This window comes from Pundamilia nyererei, unplaced genomic scaffold (assembly GCF_000239375.1).
Source record: "Pundamilia nyererei isolate P.nyererei 1_Seehausen unplaced genomic scaffold, PunNye1.0 scaffold00110, whole genome shotgun sequence".
NCBI lineage: Eukaryota > Metazoa > Chordata > Actinopteri > Cichliformes > Cichlidae > Pundamilia > Pundamilia nyererei.
Window position 1 is genome coordinate 852,278 of NW_005187511.1, and position 13,554 is coordinate 865,831.

General features: G+C 39.3%; 1 protein-coding gene across 1 annotated transcript in view; it reads right to left on the reverse strand.

The window, feature by feature from the left end:
• Positions 1-3,685: 3,685 nt before the first annotated feature.
• Positions 3,686-13,554, reverse strand: part of LOC102215958 (complement factor H-like) — a 16,118-nt gene continuing 6,249 nt past the window's right edge. Inside the window, exon 14 of the mRNA XM_005741507.1 lies at positions 3,686-3,768. Within this exon, the coding sequence (XP_005741564.1) occupies positions 3,686-3,768 (83 nt within the window). The remainder of the gene's footprint in view (positions 3,769-13,554) is intronic.

The window sequence follows — 13,554 nt, forward strand, 5'->3', positions numbered from 1 at the left end:
TTGCACAGGGCTTAAGCAGCTAATAGATGAGGCAGGTTTAATGTTTTCATTCTGGATGCTTTTCTTTAATGTGTAGCCCCACAAAATATCATTAGCATGTGGTACCTAGCCCCAGAAGGACATTTTTAGTCACTGTTGAAGGTGATAAGCTAATTAGCCAGATGACAAATGCCAGATGCTAAATGAAAGAAAAGGACATCATGGTACAGTTTGTGGTTACAACCCCATGGCATGACCCGACAATCATTGCTTTTTATTCTCATTCTAGCTTAGCTAGCTCTATGAACAGCACAGGCAGCCAACCTGACAAGCATTTGGTTCACTAAATTCACAAATCAAATCAACTAATTTAAGCATAAACAACATATTTTAAATCGCATAATGAACTGATATGTGTAACAATACGATGTAATACAATACAATGTGTGTGTGCATACAATCACGCACACATAATATGCTCATAGAGGAATGTAGCCACAGTTACAAAGCTATCTGTAACGGATGACATTGTATGCAAAACAGGAGAAACATTTTCTCGACATGCAGAAGTAGATCAATGAATTCATCACTCACCAGGACAGTTGCGGTAACTGACTCTAAGAGCAGATAAACTCAACACATTTCCATTTGTTCTGCCATTTTTTGAATAAGATCATGCTTTTAAACTAGCTGCACAAGCTGAAGAATGACTTTTTTGGTTCCAAAGACACATATGGGGATTAATTCCCAAAGTATGACTCGAATAGGACTGGGTGTTCAAGTTTTTCATTATCAAATTTTAGGATTTAGTTTTACTTGGTTGTAAAAGTATGTTAGTAAAATTCAGCTGAGGGGACACAGCAACCTTTATGGACAGGCCTGGACCCCTGGGGCCCATCTTAGTGCTGACACTGGCAAGCTCCAAGCCACACTGAGAGCCTTCTGTGTAGTAGCAAGCACTGCTTGCTTTACCTTGAGCTTCATCTAAAAACACAACACGTTCCTCTGTGGAGCTTTCCAGTTCTATGCATCCACTTTGGACATTTCATTTGAGCAATTAAGGTGCTTCTTGTTGAAGGACAGAACTGGGTACTATGCATCAATTCAGACCAAACAAGGAAGTCCACCATTTTTATTTCTAAATCCATTATGCCCTCTTATTGTGCCCACACAGGGACATGTCTTTACTAATTTGTTCCAGTTCTTTATAATCAGGAGCACAAAGGAGACTACTAGGGAATAGGGAGTGGATACTTTAGACCAGCGGTCTCCAACCTTTTTTGCACCACGGACCGGTTTATGCCCGACAATATTTTCACGGACTGGCCTTTAAGGTGTCGCGGATAAATACAACAAAATAAAACTAGTACCGGTACCGAAAAAAAAAGATTTATTCATAACACACGTGAAAAGACCCAGGAAAACCGAGTTAACGATAAAAACGATAACAAAATAACGCCGAAAACCGATAAAAACCCTGAAAACCATACATTTCACACCTGAGCTTCTACTAACGACTCATGGACCGGTACCGGTCCGAGGCCTGGGGGTTGGGAACAGCTGCTTTAGACTTCTCAAGACTTGCCTCAAAGCTGTACATACAATTAACCAGGAATGTTATTGTGAAAGTTATTGAGCTATTTTGTGACTTACAGATGAATGACTAATTCTGACACATTACAGTTGCTTATTAGAGTAAACATTAAGTGGTATGACATTATGAACAACCTGCTTACCCTCTTTATGGGTACCAAGCACTTCAGCATAACCAAGTGTTACAATTTGGCCCTGATACAGCCACACCAAAAAGGAAATACTACTGACAGATTAATTTATTATCTTTTTTTACTCTTTTGGTGCTATGACCCCACATCCAATAATGTAAAAAAGGAAATACTGTTAATTCTAAGGTTTGATCAGGTCATGATAAAAAATGAAGTTCTTATCAGGTCTCAAAATCTGGTAAATAAAACCTCAGATAAACAACACATGACTTATTACACTTTGCCATTATTTATTTAACAAACAAGCCAAAATGCAGTAGCAGTGTGTGGGAAAACCAAGTACACCCAATGGTTCAATAACTCCGGAACTTTTTTGCAGGTTTTTGTACAGTCTGTCCTTGGGATGGATTTACTGGGCTGTCCAGTCCTGGGATGATCAGCAGCTGCCATTAATGTTTTCCACTCATAAAAAATTGTTCACAGAATAGAATGATGACCACAGACTGTTTAGAAACTTTTCTTTCCTCATTGGCATGATGATTGTCAGTTTATCAGGTGCATTTGATTAGCAGCGCCTGGCTGAACCTTGCCCTCTTCATAACGGTGCACTTAGACGTTCACACGCTGCTTTTACTTTTTGGCTCATTATTTTTCTAACTAACTAAATAAATAACAACACAGTGTAATATTTCATATTTTTTGTTTATGTGAGATTGCATTTACTGAAATTTAGAACCCACTAAGGACCATATTATGTTTCATTATGTCCTCATATATAACACTTTCGAATTTACAAATGGTGGTGTCTCTTTTTACCATGACTGTATAAGCAGGCTACACCACATGCTTACCCCTGTTGATGAGCTCCCGATGGATATACTTGTTTTTCTTTACCGATTCTTCCAGCTTGCATGGAACACAGAGAGTAACTGGATCCAATTTAATTTGTTAGCTGACTTCCTGTCTTATCCAAACCTATTTGCAAACTATGCTTAGCATGATGGAGCTTCAACTGAAATAATTGCCAATAAGACACATACAACTAATTTAGAAACAAGACTAGCTCAAATAAGGAAATTATAGATGGCAATGAGGAAGAGACAGAGCTTTAAATCAATTTCATTTATAATAGCATAGCTTACTGCATTCATCTCAGTGTTTGGGACAGTGTTTCATTAGATCAGTGTTTTCCCATTTTAACCTGGATGCACTTGGGGCCCAGTTTCATGCATAGGTGTCACTTCTATTATGATAACTTTCCTCATATTTTCAACTAATTATATCATGGAGGATGTCCTGTGGGAAAGTAGAAAATAGATTTCTTCCTAATGATTTCATAAAACATCTTTATCTTGAATCTGATTTAGGGGCTAATAAGCTAAAATTAGTCACAGTAAAGCAGCATACTATACCTTGAATAAGATTACACATTAATATTATTATTATTGTGTGACAATGAATGTCTCTGATATACAGATCTGGACCAGGGCATCAATGAGCTCCTGGATCTGCTAAGCTCTGAAATGCAACCTGGCGGCATTGGATGGTCAAAAACATGATGTTCCAGAGGTGTTCCACTGGATTTAGGTCAGGTGCGTGCGGGGGCCAGTCAATGGCGTCGATTCCTTCATCCTCTGGGAACTGCCTGCATACTCTCACCCAGGGGACCAGGCATTGCCATGCACCAAGAGAAACCCAGGACCCTGTAGAGGTCTGTGTGTCCCTCCATGGATATGCCTCCTCAGAACCAACCCTCCACCAAACCAGTCAAGCTGAACCATATTACAGGCAGCATAATGTTCTCCACAGCTTCTGCAGACCATTTCACATCTGTCACTCAGGCTTATCAGACTCCTGGGCAGTGAACACAGGGCCCTGTAGAGGACACTGGGCCCTCAGGTTCAGAGTTCATATTGTAGCTTTGGCAGTGGCCATCCTTTCCCTCTGTGCACAAAGGAACAAATACTTGTCATGCTGTTGGGTTAAGGACCTACTACGGCTCTGTCCAGCTCTCCTAGAGGAACAGTCTGTCTCTGGGAATCTCGTCCATGCACTTGAGACTGTGCTGAGAGACACAGCAAACCTTTAGACAATGGGATGTATTGATGTGCCACCTTGGAGCAGTTTGACATCCCGTGTCACCTCTGTAGGGTCACCGCATCGCCTCTCGTTAACAGCAGTGACACTGACCCTAGCCAAATGCAAAACCAGTGAAAAAAAAGACCCGGAAAACACGAGGACAGAAAAATGACCTCCAGCTGTAAAACCGTTCCTGTTTTTTCCCGTTTTCTGACTTAACGCTTTACTCTGATTAAAAAGTGTTTCTTTAATTTTTTTGAGCTGCATACATGATATGTATTATCAGGCTAAGCAGGGTCAAAACACAGAAAAACAGCAGCATAATTGGGGAATTAGACCACTGAGAGATTTAGAGTTATTAGTCAAAGTGGGACACTGAATCATGTTGCTAAACTATTTAATTTAATTTAAATTAACATAGTTATTACACAATTAGCCCACATTTTTAATTTAATGTTGCACAACTCGTCAAAACATCACAATCAGTCTGAAATACCAACACTGTGTAAAAGAACTTAGACACATCATTGTTATTCACCTCAACATTAAACCGAATGTGAGAAATTCTGATGTGCTTTGTGAGTTCCTTATCAACTCATTGTTAACCAAATAAATATTGAAAAGATAGAAGCTGAGTGACTGCTATATTTAGGGCATGACCAGAATGAAATAAACACGCACGCACACAGATTGCTTCCTCATATGTATGACAAGGGCCATAACTGGTCATTCATTTTGTGAGGATAGCAGGGCTGAGACATTCCACTCGATCTTGCTAAGATGGATGTGGAGGGCTCAGCTATTCCATTACACTCAGTAGTGCTGAGCCTGTTGGACTGTGCTTAGGTGGAAGTCCGCATACTAATAACTCCAGCATATACGTCTCTGTACACAATCCTGGATCTTCTTACCTTAAAATATAATTACTTCGACATGTATTGGAAGATTGAAGTGTTTTCATGATAGTTTCGAAGATAGGAAATCAAGCCAACTACAGCACTAAAATGTGCCCCGTATGTCAGCAGCAATTAACTCTCGGTGTCACTTTTACAGAGTCTCATTGTGGTCAGTGGTGCAATCAGACTGACTGACTGTATTGGCTGTTTTGTTTATAAATCTGGATTGCAGAATTGGGTTCCCACCTGGGAATGGAAATACTTTCAGGCAAGTGTAATGTGAGGTCCTAATTAGTTCCACAGAGGTTAAGATGCAACACAGTTTGGAGAGCTGATGGCATGATTTCATAAGTGTGTCCAGCTCTGAATGCAAACGCCTATTTTTAGCATTAATAATTTGCCTTTTTACATTCTTAATTCATATTTATTCCCCAGAACTACTTAAAACATATATTCAATATTCAGGAACAACTGCTGTCTACAGTATAACGCTAACCAGACGAGATAAAGGCAACTGACAACATCTGTCACATACTCCTCGAGGACTCTGCTCTGTTCTTTCGGAAAGTTTTAACTCACATTAAATAGATAAATTGAACTTTAATGGATGTGAATAAAAAGTGACCCTTCTCGGCTTGTAGATGGTCAATGGAGAAGTATATGCAGAGTTTACAGAGTGAAATGCACTGAGAATAGAAAAAATATCTCTACCTGCAGACGTCTCTCCTTAGGGGCAAAGGTATATTACAGAACAGAAGTCAGACATTAAATAGCCTTTATTGTCATTCCAGAAAACACACAGTATGCTCGTTCACTACTCTACAATTAAAATGTTACTATCATCTTATACTCAGAGGCAGCTGCGTTAGCTCTACTTTGTGGGAATTACAGAGAAACTCTATTGAAGAGAAATGAAGTTAATTTGAAAAAAAGGATTTAATGCTAAGAGACACCAAATGAGAGAGTAAATTACTTTACTTTGCTATAAGCACTTTCTCATTTCTAGACAGGACAGCACAAAATGAGCTAAACAACATTTAACAGTCAGTCCTGTAAACGAAAACTAAATGAGGCTCTAAATAAATATGAAAAGTGAAGGGATAAGAATATCTCCACAGTCCCAGAAATTCCTCAGATTAATAATGATATCTTTCAAAAAGACTAAATGATGTCTGCTGGGCAGTGGAAGGCGATGCGACTGTAAATTTTATATTGCATTAGCTGCACTATGGATGACCTGCAACAGTCAAGCTGGGATGCATATAGCAGACAAGAGGAAGGGCAACAGGACTTAAAGGAACACCTTGTTAGCTGTAATAAATCTGTGACTAAATCTACACAGACCATCACATGAAGAATAGCACATTCACTTTAATGCATCAGCTTCAAGAGTGTCATATGTGGGAGCCTATGGGTATAAATGGCATCAGTGCCTGCAAAGCATCTGTCTGTCCAGGCAGCACTGAATGCATCATGTTTATGTGGATCTCCCTTGGTCTTACTGCATGATGAAGCAGGTCGACAGAACAGAGAGTACAGTCAATAACACGCGGGGTAACTGTGGACAGCTGTAATCTCATAGCACACAGGATTATGTAGTTGCCCCCCTGTGACAACCCTCTTGCTGATAATAGATTTGACAACATGAACACTGTGTGCTGTCTCCAAGGAACCATTTAATTTACAAGCCATTGAAATGATTACACGCACAATTTTCTGCACATATTAAAGCAGAGCTGATGTTTTTCCTTCCCTTCAATTGCATTATCCTGTTTACAATCCCCTTGACAACTGAAAGTGTGATGCGGCTCTAATAAACACATTTCATTCTCTATCCATTTCATGCTCCAACATAGATCATTCAGTGACACATCGGGGTGGGGGTTGGTGGCTGACAACTGGAGGTTTTTGGAACGAGTTAATAAAATCAACTTAGTCAAAATGTCAGCTGCCCAGAAAAGCAAGAAGCTGTGACTTAGTTTGACTCTTTTCCCTTCAGTCTTTTCTTTGTCTGCCTTCTCTACACCTGTTGGACAACTTCTTACATTATTAACATCAGATTTGCTCATTCAAAGCACAAAACTGACCCGAGTAAAGAAAACTCCACGTTATTGTTGAACTCCTTCGAAATCAGGTAACGTTAACATTCTGTGCAAGTTTGCTGTTTTCTAAGTCTCGCGGCATCCTCGTACTGCAGCTTGGAAATGGATCACTCTCGCACCCCCGTCGACTGGCAGCAGTAACAAATAAGATTGTTTGTGGCATATTGGCAGATGAGAAGAAGGCAAATGAAATGCTGCCCCTCGGAAGGACAGATGTGCTTCCTACCACTGCAAAGCTGCTTTGTTCTGTGCTGGCATTGCGGGGATACATCAGTAGTCAGCACATGTCTTACCTCGGGTCTTTATCCCTGAAATAATGTGATAGACAGGGATTACGCAGCTGGAGTATGTATGAAAGGCAAACAATAGCACAGGGTGCACAACTCCTGAGAAAGAATGTCTAAAACAAGTGTTTTTGTCCTGACTTCTACCAACCAAGACCATAAACAGAGTGACATTTTAGTTTTTCGAATCTGAAGCTCATGTACCACATCAATGACATAATTGCACAATTAAACATTAAAGATGAATCACCACAGCTGCTCAGATGCTCTCACTGAATTACCTGTAAATCTCTTCTCTGTCATAGCGGTGGAAATTTAGCCAGGGCATGTCTCATCATCTCTATTTATCTTGTTGATTTAGAGCTCTTGGAAAAGAGACACAAGGTAGCTTTGCACCTTAAATCACATAACTTGTAGAAACGGAGGCACGAGCCAACACATTCTTACACTGTAATATTTCATTGGCTCCAGTAAGAAACTTTGGAAATTTTGCGTTTACTGTGTAATGTCATAGACAGGAAATACAGTATAAGACGGCCAGCTATGCGCAGGTACAATAACAGCTAGTTAAGAATAAGGAGAAAGCGTTTTACTGTGAGCTCCAGAACCTTCTGTGCTGTGAAAAACACAAGGCTGGTACCCGGAAAAAGCAATCAAGAGGAAACCTAAGAACAAAGTACACGTGAAGTGATCCGTGAAAAGTGGAAGCTGGCTTTTTGTTTGTGATGACAGATTGTGCTCCCAGTGGTTTCACCTATGTTATCTGTGAATTAATGGGATTTGAAACAGTCACTCTTTAACTGCCTGCATTGTTTACTTTGTTTCATATTATTCATTTACACTCCATATGCTCTACAATGCATGTTGTTTGCCTTTAGGCTCTTCAGCTGCTGCAGGTTTTCACTTGTTTTCTCCTGCACTCATTTTTCTCTTTTTTACATAAAAAGTCACCAGGATACTACCTTTTCCCAAATGGTGATGACACCAATAATTCCATTTTAATAATTAATGACAAAGTGAAATGTAATCACTTGAGCTTGTTGTAACAGTGTAGCAGATATCAGCTTTTAGTGAGAGTCACAGGGATGCTTTTGTGTTTATGTGATCGCCTTCCTGATTTTGTAAAGCCACTCATCAAAGTAATATTTTCACAAGTGTGAAAAACACCACCATGATAGGAAAAATGGGACAGCGTTAGCCATTAAAAGGAACGGTAAAACTAAAACAATCTTGTGACCTTCATGCACAGGGCTTTAACCCCAAAAAGCATACATTGTTCGTTTGGTGTTTGCAATTTCCTGCTCGGTTTCTCTGTGTTTGCTTTTTTTTTTTTACCTCTAGTTCAACACAGCCTTTGCATAATATCAGACAATCCTTTAAGAACAAGTTCTGACAACCAGGAAAAAGGCAAAACAGAAGTGAAAAAGGACAGAGAAAACCCCAGTGTAGAAGCCCTGACATTGTTTTTTCTTGCTGAGAAACAGTTGTCTGCGTGCCAGGAAAAAAAGGGAGACCTGGAAGGCTTGGATAGAAATGAAATTGTCCAATTCTGGTCTCTATTGAAACTTCTTCCAGTGCCTGCAAACAGCAAACTGAAACTGGGAGTTGTTAAGAGACATTCTCAGGCAAATGTTACAGCAGGCTAATGTGATGTGGAAAGTTGTGGCATGATGGTTCAGGGGATGAGCGGATTGTGATAAACTTGATAAACATGAAGCAACAACACCCTTAGAGGAAAACATAGATGGAAAATAGTTATTTGCCTTGACCCACAAATTCACGCTTTAGTTATGTATTAGCAATTCAATCAAGGAGCATTTCAACAAGCATTACAGCAGATTATCCAGAGACCTATACTGATTTCTCCATGGCAGCTAGCTGTACTTGACAAATTGATTTTTATTTCTCAGAGTGTCTTGGGTTAAATTACCTATAATTGATGAGAATTTACAGTTTGTGATTGTGTTTTGTCATGTTTTAATTTACTCATTTACTATGTGAAAAGTGCAGTATTTTCTAGAATTGCACCCAGTATCATCTCAAACTTACTGAATCAAATACCAGTATCCAAAGTACGATCTCTTACAGTTTATTAGACTAAACGCTAAAGTTAATGTTTAAGTAAATATTCAGTAACATATAAGTAAGGAGATAAAGGAAGACATTTTCAGGCATCTCAAGGTGAAGTTTGACTGCATTCAAGTCAGGGCTTTGGTCACACAAGATAAGATGTGGTCTAGTTATTATAAAAGTTGGGAAACTATTGTGTTACAGCAGCCAAAACATAACAAAACAACAATCCAAACAAAATAGATTCAAAATATTAAACAGCTCAATAAAATAAACATAGAAAAAAGCAAAGAGCTCAATAAATCAAAATCTGAACAAAATAGGAGAAGAAGCCCGATAAACTCATACTAAATGTGGCTGTTGTGGTTTGAAGCAGACAAAAAGACAAAGTGTTGTGCTGCCTATCCAGCAAGTGGTGCATAGGGTGGTTTGCATCCATTCATTATGCATTCAGCCACAGTCATTTGGATGACTTCTGCAGCAGCTGATGGAGGAATGATGGAGGAACTGGATTCAACCAGCAATAGCAATGATGGGACAACAATTCCCTTGGCAGGTAAGATGGACAAATTCCCAGAGCTAGCAGTTCAAAATTCAGGCCACAGACACATTCTTTTAAAATAACATTACTGAGATTAAACCACTTACTTAAAAACTGTAAGCCCAGTGTTAATTCTTACCACTCAGATTAATTTCCCTGTCTGCCAGGAAAAGTCACACTGTGGTTTGGGAAGTGTGAGTGTGGCTCCGTGAAATCAAACTACACTCATTATTCTCTCTGGTTCTTAAACTGCTCACCAGGCTCATCCATCTCACTGTCCAAGGACTTCACATTTCCCATGATGATTGTTGGAACAGATGGTTTATATTTCCTCCTGTTAGCCATTCCCGTGGTCTCCTTGCAGGTTCTCCAGGATTAAAAGCCTCGCTCCGGGGACTAGAACTGCTGGTGTGATCAGCTGGTGAGAATCTCTGTTTTCAGAGTATCAGAAAAAGCAGAGGGTAGACTTGCAACACTTGACAAGACTTGACAAAATAAAAAGCAGCCATTTCTCCACCACACCAAGAAAAGTCAACTTCATGTGATGATGAAGTCATTAATCTGTGTGATCAGGAGGTAGAGCAATTTGTCTAATAAACTGAAGGTTACTGGTTTAATTTCTGTATGCCATTGTGTCCTTGTGCAAAACACTGAGTTCATAGTTTGTGCTGATGCATATATTGGAGTGTAAATGTATGTGACTTCTGTTAGATAGAAAGCACTTAGGCACAGAAAAAGTCTTTGTATGAACAGTCGAATGAGGTTTCTAGTATAAACTGCTTTGAGTGTTCAAGTACAGTAGAAAAGCATTTACCATTTAAAATGAAAAAACAACAGGAGCTGCTGCCACTGAAAATAGTGCCAGGTGAAAAAGCAAAGGACTAAGCACTTAGTTTTCTCTACCATATTGCTTCATCGCCATGCGTTGAGCCTTTCTCATGTTGGAAGCTGAAACGTCTACCTTTAGCACTCTTAAACATATTTTCATCTCGGTGTACTGTACTGCCATTCAGCCAAACCCTGACCAGACCACCACACAAACACACAAAATGATGCTGCTGCCATCACACATTTTTGTCCAGACACAAGGTTCAGAATTGAGGCCAAAAAGTTCAATCACAGATTCATCAAACCAGAAAACGTCTCCGTTGACCAGATTAGAGATCAGGGCATTGATGGTAATCCTTAAAGAGATTTCTCACATCTCAACCAAGGATTTCTTCAGGTCTCCCAAAGTTATCGTTTGTTACTTGGTCTGTTCTCTTACCAAGGCCCTTCTCCCCCAAATACTTAGTTTGGCAAGAATACAAGCAGTAGCATAAACCCTGTCTATTCCAGATTTCTCCCATAAGAAATGATTTTGGACACATATGCACTGTCAGTTGTTGGATAGGTGAGTAGTGTATCAATGACAAATCTAATGAGCAACAAACAACGGCGTAGAAGTAACTCAAAGAGAATATAAATATATGAATATTTATGTCAATGTGATATTTGCTTTTTTTTAATGCAAAAGTAGGAATCCCAGTTATAAATTTATAATCTAATGAACAAGTTTAAAAATTATCCAGATTTTGTTAGATGAGAGTCGTTGATTACTTAAGCTCAGATCTCACTGATATTGCATGCCTGTCATTGGAACCTCAGTTCTCTCTCCAGTTACCCTCCCTTGTTGGTTTTATCTCCCGCTTGGTGAGATAACACAACAGGAATGTGACACAGGAGGTACTGCAGAGCTGCTTTACTTCCTTGTATGGCTTCATGTCTACAGTTTTCCAACTTATCTTCACTCTAAACCTGCTCAAATAACTAAAATGTGCTTTGACCTGGGACAACAAAAAAAGGAATATCAAAACAAAATCATTGAATAGTTCATAAGTTGAGTTCACCACAAGACTGAACACAGCTGCGGCACGTCCACACTTTCTACGATGACTGTCAGTACTGGAGGAACATACATGCGCATGTCAGTCTGAACTGCTCATTCAGCTTACAGTTGTCATGGTGTGAGAGTCAGTGCTCATGCTCGACAGATCATCTTTTCCAAAATGCCTGTGATTGATTCAAAATGATGGGGGTAGGCAATTAATTTTTCCCAAGGGGCCACATCAGAACCAATAATTAATATAAATTTTATTTCTTTATAAAGTGCTACAGGTGGAGCTAAATGTTACAATTAGGCAATGAAAAAGTGAAAATACATGCCAACAGTTTACCACTATTTAATCAACAATCCCCTTTCAGCCCCAGCTTATCTAAGTTATCTAAGTTACCTCCCTAGAATTCTCTGCCTGAGTCCCTTTCATTCAGTGCACACTGCCAGGTCTTAATAATCTTCTTTACCCCAGATACAACAAACGATTGTCTGGGCTGTCAAAATTGCCCGCTTTGTTTTTCAACTCCCCATCATGACTTACTAGTTTTTCTGAGTTTATGGCTAGTCTTATGGTTGATCTTGACTAATCCGTCCCTGAATGTGTGAAGCTTGTTGCTTTTACAGCTTTAATAGCAAAGGTTCAGGTGTCTGTTGCCACTCTGCATCAGTCAAATTCTTGTACTTCTCTGCAACTTTAGTCTCCTAATGGTGATTCAAACTACTGTATGGTGGATATTTATGTTTGAATCCTACTTTACCATTGACCTCACCACTCAGGGACAACCAAAGGGCCGGATGTGGCCTAGAGGCCATACAATGTCCAGATCTGTTCCAGACACTGAGAGATTTAATTTTAGTCCCTTGAAGCACAATCATGTTGTACAAATGGAATTACAGAGCTGTAACCTCTCACATTAAAAATAAATATGAAATAGAGTGCTAATCAAGACCTAATAACATCAGGAAGATAATGGAGAACGCCAGCAGTGTGACAAATTTTAGTCATGTTGTGCTGGAGGCAATGGAGATGTGATTGTAAATGCTTTGGCCGCCTGTTTCATTTAATCTCCAATGCTAATTTGATAAAGAGTTTAAAAGATCTTGTGCATCTTTTATCTAAAATGCATGTTGTAACATAGTTAGAAAAGTTATTCCATAAATTAAGTTCATTATCATTTGTTTTCTTTGTTAATGGATTGTGCTACTTCAAATGCACTCTACTATATATGGTAAATGGTAAATGGCCTGCATTTGTATAGCGCTTTTCTAGTCCATAGGACCCCAAATATAATGGCGATCACCTGGATAATGGTAATATTTGATTTTCCACTAGGAATATTCAGTTATTAACCAGTTTGTACTGGTCACAAGAGCACCAATAACTAAGTGCCAAGTTAATTAAGCACTTTAAAGCCTTTGCATGTCTTTTCTGAAAAATGCTGTATAAATGAAGTTCCCTTATTTTATTTTATTTTATTTTACTTTATTAGAATTTAACCATCCCCTTAAAATGTAATGATTTTTAGTTGTTTTTGACTGAGGAAAGAATATGTGTTTTCTAATTTTATCCTCCTCGAAGTGGCCACCAAATCATGGGTACACTGTGGTCAGGGTTGAACATGGTCAACAACAATACCCAGGCTGTGCTCAGCTGGTACTAAGGGGCCCAAACGAAACTTACACCACCACCATCCACCTAGACTGTTAATACAGTAGATGGATCAGTGCTGTTATTTAAATCAAATTCTGACCCTATCATCTGAATGTTGCAGCAGAAATCAAGCCTCAACAACATTTCCCAATCTTCTAATGTCCAACTTTAGTGAGCATGAATGAATTGTAGCCTATGTTTCCTGTTCTTAGCTGACAGGCGTGCCACCCAGTGTGGTCCTCTGCTGCTGTAGCCTGTCTGCTTCAAGGTTCGAGATATTCTGCATTCGGAGATGCTCTTCTGCATACCTTTGTTGTAACAAGTGGTCATTTGAAGTACTGTTGCCTTCCTT